At 40.9% G+C, this 9820-nt stretch overlaps 1 protein-coding gene across 4 annotated transcripts; it reads right to left on the minus strand.

Annotated features, from left to right (window-relative positions):
• Positions 1-126: 126 nt before the first annotated feature.
• Positions 127-5108, minus strand: SGO1 (shugoshin 1). Of its 4 annotated transcripts, none has more exons than XM_053980016.1 (9): positions 4995-5108; positions 4320-4462; positions 4040-4236; positions 3522-3626; positions 2989-3053; positions 2694-2833; positions 1257-2102; positions 903-1077; positions 127-672 (listed from the first exon to the last, which is right to left on the minus strand). In XM_053980016.1, exons 2-9 carry the CDS (start codon positions 4453-4455, stop codon positions 531-533), a joined length of 1806 nt encoding a protein of 601 aa, XP_053835991.1. In that variant the 5' UTR covers positions 4456-4462; positions 4995-5108; the 3' UTR covers positions 127-530. The 4 variants fall into 4 exon arrangements, with proteins under 4 accessions (XP_053835991.1, XP_053835972.1, XP_053835980.1 ...); XM_053979997.1 differs by having other exon boundaries at positions 4846-5108; XM_053980005.1 differs by having other exon boundaries at positions 4639-5108.
• Positions 5109-9820: the final 4712 nt, after the last annotated feature.

A 9820-nucleotide genomic window follows, 5' to 3' on the forward strand; every position in this document is an offset into this window, starting at 1 on the left:
CTTCTAACTTATGCTAGCACATAAGATGGGGACAGAGTACACAGGCCTGTAATGCCCACTGCTTACATTAGTGCCCTTGGAGCAACTATGGAAACTACCAAAAGAACACCAATTCACTCAGAGCTGTTTCCAGGTACCAAGATGTTTATTATAAGATTCGACATGAAATTACAGCCATCACATAAACAAGATCTGTACAAACACAGTTATTAAAACTACTTGCTACTCAAAACATTTTAAGTGCCTAAAATTCACCCATACAATGACATTCACCATCTTACCCATCAGAGATTTCTCATATACTCTCAGATCCATTCAAAAGGAGCTTGAATAGAATCACTTAAGTTATAAAAGTAATCAATCCGTATCATTAAAAATAAGTCACTAGAATAAATCCAGGCCCCCTTAATTGGATATCCTTAGTACTAGACACACAACTATTTACATATTTATATAACATATTGTGCAACAAAATATTTCATCCAGGAAATTACTTTCTTCATGGCAGAAGCATGGTTTTGCTGAAAATCTCAAAGACAATTAACCAATGTCTCATTGGATATTTTCATAGAATCTTTCTTACGAGAACGTCGTTTAGCGTCTTTTTTCAGCTTGAAAATTGGAGAACACAGGAACTTTGTATCTGTAAATGGATCTCCTCTCCTGAGTTTCCTGTTTGGAAAAAAAAAAAGGCAAAACTGAGTTCTGTTCCCTACATCACTTAAAACAATAACTTTTAGCTAGTAAGCTCCATTTCACACAAACTAGGCTGTATTATTAACTCTAGAATTTGAGTTCTTTGAGCTTTTTTAAGGTCTTGTTTTCAAGATCTAAATAAGCCTTTCAAATCCCCTATTGGATGGAATATCATGAACTTTATGTCAATCTGAAAAGACACCTACCCTACAATACTTGGTTCTTTGTAGTTCACAGTAACAGTACAGCTTCGCCGCTGGCGTTTTGGAGACTGAGGTCCTTCACCCTTAGGGACAATTTCTGCATCCCCAATGCTGGGGAGCACTGCAGCTGTATTGGTAACATCACAGAGATGCCCACGAGATGGCTCAGAAGGCTGCTCTGTGAAGAAATTAGGCACAGTTCAGGTAAGCGAGCTTTAAAGAAAATCTAACCATTCTTAAAACATTACTCTTTTAGTTGCTATAAAAAAAAAACCTAAAATAAAAAAGCCTAAATCTCCTAAATAATGTTATCTTTCAAGAAGACAAAACCAATTACAGAACACTTTCTGTACTTACTAATAGACTTATCACTTGATTTGTTTTCAGTCTCTTCTTCATGACAGAGCTTCTGCTCACGCTGTGCCAGACATCTTTTAGACCTTGGCCTTGGATGGATTGGTGACATAGGGCTCTCATCTACTGAACTTTGCCTTTTCTTTGATTTACTCTTGTAAGGCTCATAGAGGCTGTCATCTGAGTCACCTGCAGTACTGCTTGACTCAATGGTATTGGTTTCAGCTGAGTCTTCTTCATCCTCCACTTCAGTATCGCTGTCATTCACCTTATTTTGTCGAAAAGGTGTAAGATGGACACTCTCTTCCAAATGAAAGTCATAAGCATCATTGATGCCACCCAAGAAATTCTGCTTTTCTTTAGAAGCCTCTTTACCCAGTTTTCCTGGTCTTTGTTGGGAAGTAAGTGGCCATTCCAGTTTTCCTTTCTGGCACTTTTCTTTCCTTTGTTGAGGGTTTTCTCTGCTTTTACACTCCGGTTGTTTAAGATCAGAATTACATTTTAATTTGAGCTGTGCAGTTTCAGAAGTTTTCTGCCTCAATGGCAGCTCTGAATTGATCTTGCTTTCATTCAAGTGAGGAACAGCTGCATTTATATTTCCTGTAGCACACTTCTCTAGACTTTCCTCAAGCCTAATTTCATTCTGTTCAGAAAGTTCTTTTACTGAATCAGGTACTTCTAAACGGTCCAAGGCACCAGTACAAATTACATCAGGGTTCCTCATCGTCGAAAAGTGACGTCTGGTGGATACACCTTTTGGTAACACACTACCAAATCGAAGCTTTACACTTGAAGAAACATTTTCCAGCTCTGGCTCTGTGTTGTTCAGATGAAAATCAGATGGCTGTCCTTGTAATTGGAGGGGAAATGTCATATTAAAGGCAAACAGAAAAACCATGTTAAGATTTTGTGCAAAAATCCTGAACCTGTCAAAAATTCAGACTATTCTTTGGGTTTTCTCCACAGCTTTTTATAAACTAGGATTTGGCAACTGAGATAAGCTCTGTTTAATATAGCTTCCATGCAGAAAGCAGTTAGGTAATATAACACTAGTACTTTCCTCTAAACTGTTCCTTTTGGAAAGGTTATTTACAGATCATTTATTTTCCTGAGTATTTTGCATTGTTAACAAGTTTTTATTGATTTCATAAATGCTAATGACTGTATAAAGGCAGTTTTACTTAGTTGAACTGTTTGATAGATAATGAAACTGGGTTGCAGCTATAGAGAAGATAAAGCAGTTTCAAATTCCTCCCTATTTTGCTGAACATCTTCATTCAAACATTTTACCAGTGGACAGCATTAGTATTTCCCCTTTATGACAAGAAGCAGAAAGTTACTTATCAGTTCCTTCACAACCAGGAATTTTTTTAGCTTGTACTCACACATTGTTTTCCTAATTCAAAAACAGAGCAATGTCTGATATTTTGATTTAGTTACCTTTGCTTGGAATTATTTTGGTAAAGGAAATGTCACTGTCAGATTCCACAAAGATCTTTGACAAAGAATTTCTGTCACCACCAGCTTCCATCCCACTTGGAAGTACAGCACCATCTTCAAGAACACACTTTAGAGGTTCTCTAGAGAAAATACCAAAGGTAGTATTTACTGAACAGCAATAGAGTTTAACACAAGGAACAGTTTTCATTACATTGGGTTGCTTCCCTTTTTCCAGTCAGAAAATTAAACTTCCTGTAACAGTTTCCAAACATAGGCATTAATCAATGATACTTACATTGAATGTGTTGGTCCCGTGACACTGCAACTGTTTCCAGGACCTGAAGAAAGCACTCTTTGATTCTGTCAACAAAATAAATCTCACTGTGATTAAATGGCTGAAACAAGCTTGTACCATTTACAAACTTTAGACAATAGCCAAGTTATCCCAGGAAGCACCAAACAGGCCCTTAACTCTCTTTCTGTCTAGCTAACACCAAGTGCTGTGGGTGTTAGTCAGCCACCTTCTCAGCCTCTGCACATCAGCACATTCACCCCCAGCTCAATCCTACAACAAGCAGACAGGGGCGGGAATTGTGCATAAAACCCCAGAAAATCAGGGTGCTCCAGCCACTGCCTAGCAGAGCCTCAGTCCCACTTAGAACTTACTGAAACACCCCCACAGTATGCACCCCTGGGATATTGGGAACTGTGGAACCAGTCCTTCCTCTGAACTAGGGCTCAGATCTAAAAATCTACATGAATCTATGGTGAAAGAAGTGAAAGCAATCAGTAAAGAAGTCCTGCTCCTCAAGAGAAAAAGGCACTTACTAGGTCTATGGAACACAGATTCTTTGCTGGGCCAAGGAGTGTGATTGAGTCCAGTAAATTCTGAGACACTTTGGAAATTATCTCATTCAAGGCTGACAGTCTGTTCTAATGGACAAAGGAAGGACAGTAACACTGTTACTATCATACTCTAGTATCAACTACAAACTTATCAGCATTATGAGATAACTAAAATCTGAGGAAACCTCTGTCAGGTGCCTTCACATGTGATAAGCTCCCTACAAAATTCGCAGAAGATAGACTTTAATTTTTGTTAATTAAGATTTTATGTTTACTCTTTCTTATTTTAAATAAACGAGAAAGAGAAGTGAGAAAAAAAAATTCATTACCACAGGTCAATGTATCCAAAGCAGCATACCAAGTTAGGTGAAAAAAACCTCTTTGAACATGCTGAATTAATGTTTTATGAAACATTTCAGAGCATAAAGATATCTATAAATGGATTGGTACAGATTTTGATGTTCAGCTTCATGAGCTCATATAGTTATTATTAAAAATACCTCCATGTGTCCTTGTTCTTGCTGGAGCCTATGATTTCTTTGCAAGTCAAACATCTGAGCCTTCAAAATGTAATACTCTTTCCTTAGCTGAAGAATGGTAGCTTCAGCTTCCCTCAGTTTGAGCTTGTGTTCTTGCAAGGACAGAGCCAGATCTTTGTTGTTTGCTTGAATAATCTTAATTTTGTTGGAGTTGTTGGCTGCAACACAACAGTGAGTGTTTCAAATGGGATTGAAAAGAAAACAAATAAAATATAAATCCTAAGATACTTAGGCATCTTACTTGCTCTTTTGGCCTTTACAGTGGAGAACTGGGTAGTTTTACCCAGCCTTGACCATTTCTGAGTCCTTTTCTCTCTCATACGTTGTTTTATATCACTCAGACTGTCTTTGAAGGACTTCCTCGAGTATTCTGCCATCTTCTACCTTTAAAAGTAGAAAACGTGAGGAACCCACGAAGCTGGGGTTGCACCACGCGCCCCCAACGCCAAAAGAAAAGGCACAGGGAGAGATGAGTAAAGCTCGGGGCAGTTTTAAGCGGAGGTACACACACAGCAAAGACCCACAACCAGGAAAAGAGACGCAGCTCTGGCCGTTCTCACCGCAGCTGCTGCAGCGAGGCCGCTGTCCCGACCGCGCGGTGCCTGAACTGCAAAACGCTCGGAGCCCGCGGCAGGGCCGGGCAGGGCTTTAAACACTGGGGCCGCAGCCAAGACCTCGGCTCGGATCTCCCGAGGTGCCAGCAGCCGGACCCCTGCTCCTCTAACTGCAGGCACAGCGTCCCAGCAGCCCGCACCGGCCGGCCGTACCTCCTCGGAAGGGCGAGCGCAGAGCCGGGCACCTCCCCCGACCTACTGCGGCCACCCGAACCCCCGGCGGAAGCGGGAGGGCCCGCACGAATACGGGCGCAGCAGCGGCCCGGATTTTCCCTCGTCCCGCAGCTCGGTGCCCGCCCTACTGCGCACGTCCAGCTCCTCGTCTCCCCGCGGCCCAGCTGCGCTCGGCTGTGCTCCGCTCGGCTCCCGCTCCGGCCGCGCCCGGGAAGCGCAGGAGCGGCCGCTCGGCCCCGCGGGGCGGCACCACCGCGTCTGCCGCCGCCGCCACGCGCCGTTCAAACGCCGCCGCCGCCGCCTCCCATTGGTGCGTGCCGAGAGCCGCGTCACGCCGCGAGCGCCGCGCGCAGCCGCGCCTGGCCTCGCCCACCGCCGGCACCGCCTCAGGAACCGCGGGGCAGCGGCGGGGCGAGCGGCTGCGGGTCAAACGCAGGGCCGGGACATTAAACTCCTTAATCTGGGCCGCTTTATTGCCTGTGGCCGCTTCGTGCGGCAGTCGCAGGATGAGCCTGTCACACTTTGCAGTTGCAGTGTGAGAGTTACCCATGGCCAGGCCGCTAAGTGTAGGACAAGCGCGAGAGGAAAGCGAGTGCCTTTACTAACGATTAGATGGGTGAAGGTGTGGGAATTAAAGTCTCTGAAGTGGGTCTTGGTGTCTCTTAACTTGGGGCAGCAGGTTTGTTGCACAGCCCAGGCAGCGTGGCTTGTGAAACAGACAAGGCGCTGCACGGCCTGAGTTTCCGAACTTTGGGGTAAAACAGTAGGTTCAGTGGGGGAGTGTGTGCTAGGCAGTTCGGGAAGGCTGTGCCTTCCTGGTACCTCAGCAGTGGGGAAGGAAAGAGGGCAACATGCGGCTGGGAGCTCAGGATAAAAGGAGGCTGTGCCCTCCGAAACCTCAAGAGAGAAAACCCTGCATGTGTGTGTCCCAGTGGCCTCTCTTTATTCAAATAAAGTTACAGGACTGCTCTGTCCCCTTTTTGGACATAAGCCTCTCTGGTGTTTGTGGATTTTCCTGACAAGCGTGAGGGAACTTATATCTTCTGTGTGCTTATACACATCTTTACAGTGGGCTGAACCTTTATTAACCACTGAGAGAAATGAAAGGAAAAAAATCAGCTAAACAATGTCTATTTAATAGAATAAATCGTATTCTTGATTCTGTCAAATCAGCATTTTATAGCTGCTGCACTTTTTTGTCTTACAGCAATTCCTGATTTTCTGGTTTTATTCATTACAGCTTGGATGTGTTGTAGTAATCTGATTTCAAACTTGAAAAATTCTCATGGATCATGACAGAAACCATGATGTACGTGCTTTTGTCCTTTCCTGCTCCTTGCGAGGTCATGTAATTTTTGTTTTTCCAGTTCAGCCTTGAAGGCTTCATCTATGTAGTTTTTACAGTAGTATAAATGAATATGTAACTTACTCTCCTACTTCATCCATAGATACCGTTAAAGTTGGTGTTGCATTCCTATTAGCAAAGAAGTTGTCCTGCAAACCGAGCCTTGGATGCTGTGTGAGAATTGGAGACATGAGATCATGTAAAAACCCCATATTTTCTTTAGGATTCAGCATGAAAAATTATGAGCAATTTACACACAATATAGACCCATTTACTAGTAACACACAAAACCACAGCAACCCACAATCTTAGTTTCTCGTTACATGTTTTTTTCTTTTTTCTTGTCTGCTTGATTAACCTAAGTAACATCTACCAACTCATCCTTCCAGCCTCAAAAAACTCTCCCAAAACAAAGCAAAACCTCACAGGGGAAAAAGAAAATAAATGTTTTAAAAACCTAACCGAGCAACCAATAAAACCCCAAACCACCTCAGTTTCCCTTCCTCTCTCTCCCCTGCCAAACCAGAAGAAAAATAGAGACATACTGGACATTAAAAATCACATAGTTTGTAGAAATGCTGGTTTTCTGCTATTGTATGATTAGCTTTACATCCCCTTCCCTCAGGCCCCTCACTGTTTTAAAGGCCATAATTGGGTGCACGCCTCCACTCAGCCACAGCAAACAGTGTAACCTGGACCCTTGCAAATCTCTCTGTCTCTAAACATAGATGAAACTATCTAGTTTAACTCAGCTTCTGGGGGCTTGGAGGGTTGTTTTTCAGCCTTTTTTTTTTTTTTTTTCCAGCTAGGTACAGCTATTCTAACCCAAAGCAATACCTTTCCCTACAAACTGTCTTGCTTAAAGGCAGCAGGTGTTTTGCATTTGGCCAAGTAGCAATTGATAGTTCCCAGCAATGCTGGTAAGGTGTTGTATCCATTAGTCATTTATTAGCTTGACACAAGTACACTGATTGTGATTAAATGAACCCTGTTTTGATTAAAAAATAACGCTTTTCCCATTCCTATCTAAGTGCCATTCATTATTTTTTTTTTTTTTTGTCCTGAGTATACTTATATCAAGATTAAAAATCATCTCTTCACATTTTTTTTTCATTCTGTTGTTCCCATCAGTTTTGTTACAGCTCTTTCAGAAACACTTTGGAATATTTCTGCAGATTATCTTTTATTTCCTGTATTTGAATTTCTATATCCTGATAATCACATTTTCACTGTTACTGAGGTGTGCTCCTTTGTGCATTAGTCTCATCTCTAGACAGTTTTGTTTCTATTAGATTATTTGCAGGTTACACCCTCTGTATCATTTTACTTATTTATAGTGGAGGATTCCAAGTAGTGAATTTTTCTAGCTCAACTGAATCTTTGCTGTAAGCAGTTTCACGTTTTCCTCTATAAAGATTGATGCTGTCGTTGATGCCAGAGTTGCTGTGGATTATTAGTTTATTTCTAGCGGGTGTACTTGTGTGACAAAACAGCTGCTGCAGTGACTGGAATTGCAGTATGGAAAGATTTGCTCTCATCTTAGATTTATTGTCCTGCATTACAAGGCAAGAGTTGCTTCATATAATGACAAAAAATTACAAGAATCTGAACTGAGATTCTGGGAGCATTCTGGATACTTCTTATCAGAATTGTCTGAGTGTGATGTTACATGGTGATGTCCAATACATTCTGTTAGGGCTCAAAGGAAATTGTTTTTCCCAACTAAGCAAACAATCAGGTATTAAATATCCTGTGCAAATTTAAATAAGTTACTTCTATTGCTAACAAAACCAATGTCTTCAAATAAATGGAATTTTAACTTTTTGAGTGAGTGCTTATGAGAGGCATTGATAATCCAGTACTTGATGGAAAATATTTTTAAAACTTCTACTGGTTTCAATAACAGGATGAAGTGTATGGCTCTATAAGAACAGACGTTTAGACTTGCTGTATCTAATTTTTCACTTGTTTTTGGTGATCACCAGTAGGGCACAGAAGAGCAGCCATGATGTGGTGACCAATGGCAGGCTTTTGTTGATGCAGGCAGCTGGATAACCTCCAGATACCCAATTTAAATACCCCACCCATCTTTTAAGCTGTTCCATGTCCAAACTTACATCAGACAACCACAGTGGTGATATTGGTATTGTCTGGTGTTAACCATCAGAGTAGCTGAATTAGAATGGTATATATGATTAATATTTTACTACCTTTACCACAAAGAGGTACAGAGCTGGAAATCACAATGTATGGAATGCAGTGCATACTGTGTGGACAGAAGGAAAAGTGTATACAATATACTGTTCTGTGTAGTACCAAATTAATGAATCCTGCAAGTGTCCTGTTAGAGGACATCCTTAGATGTGGCTTTTACACACCAGCAGTATTTCCTTCCTTTAGCAGAGAGAGAGACTGATTAGTGGCACACAGGACTGTCTTTCTTTCCATTACCTTTTGGGTTTGGGAAGATCATTTATGGCTTGCTGAGTCAGGTCTGTTCTTATTTGCTGTGCCATGCACACTGCTGCTGCCTTGCAGTACTTTCCTGCTTGGCCATTGGATGGCTCATTTGTGAGCTGCCTTCAAACTGTTCAGCTCTGATCAGCTTGGAGGATGTTTGATGTTGATGTTTGTAGCTATCATCGTCTTGGAAAGTATCATGACAGGAGTCTAAGAATATTTGACTTGTGGGAACTGCAAGACGCTGATGCACACTCTTCTTCCCGAAAACAGAAAAGCAGCAAACATTTTTTGAAGAAGCTGGCGCAGACATATTTGAGTAAATAAGGTGTAGTAGCTGGAGGAAATTTGGCTGAAAATCCTGTAGAAATAATGACCTGAAAAGATTTTGACAACTGGGTAATTGATATTTGTCCTTCAGCAAGGTTAAAAAGAACTGTGAGCATTTTTTGGGTGTCATTATTTTTATGTATGTCCCTATGTGCTACTTCCTTCGCATTTCAGAAAGATATATCAAATTAGAGCCATAAGTTGCTAAAGTTCAGACCATTTCTATTTTGGAATATGTTATTAGTATTACATTCTCTATTCTAAGTTGTCCATAACCACTTTCTAATTACAATGCTAATTTTTTTTTCTTTCTCAAAAATAACTTTGTTCTATTTACAAGCAAAACTACAAATATAAGAGGAAAGGAAGCCTGAGTTAATTGAAACATGAGGCAACATGGGTTTCATTAAGCTAAAATTAATTAGCTATAAATCAGCATTACTACATTAGTTGTATCAGTGTCTTTTTGATGTAAATGTGTATTCTAAATTGTTCTAAATGCATATATATACATAAATCTTTATGTTTTAACTAATTCTAAAATGTTTCTAATTTTTAATCAATTTAATGTAAGCAAGGATGTGAAAGATTAATAAGTATCTTGATCTGTTCATGAGAAATATTCCAGAGAAAAAAATATATGCAGTGGTAATTATATGCATCAGATACAGCTGTGTCTTCCACTTTAGACACTCTGGATTATACACGTCTGAGTTGCCACCAAATCTTTCCTTTCAGTGCCAGGGAAAATCCAGAATCCCAAAAGAATCTTAAATCCATAGCAGTATGCAACAATATAAGTGCCAGTCAGAAATCTTG

This window comes from Vidua macroura, chromosome 1 (genome assembly GCF_024509145.1).
Source record: "Vidua macroura isolate BioBank_ID:100142 chromosome 1, ASM2450914v1, whole genome shotgun sequence".
NCBI classification, from domain to species: Eukaryota; Metazoa; Chordata; class Aves; order Passeriformes; family Viduidae; genus Vidua; species Vidua macroura.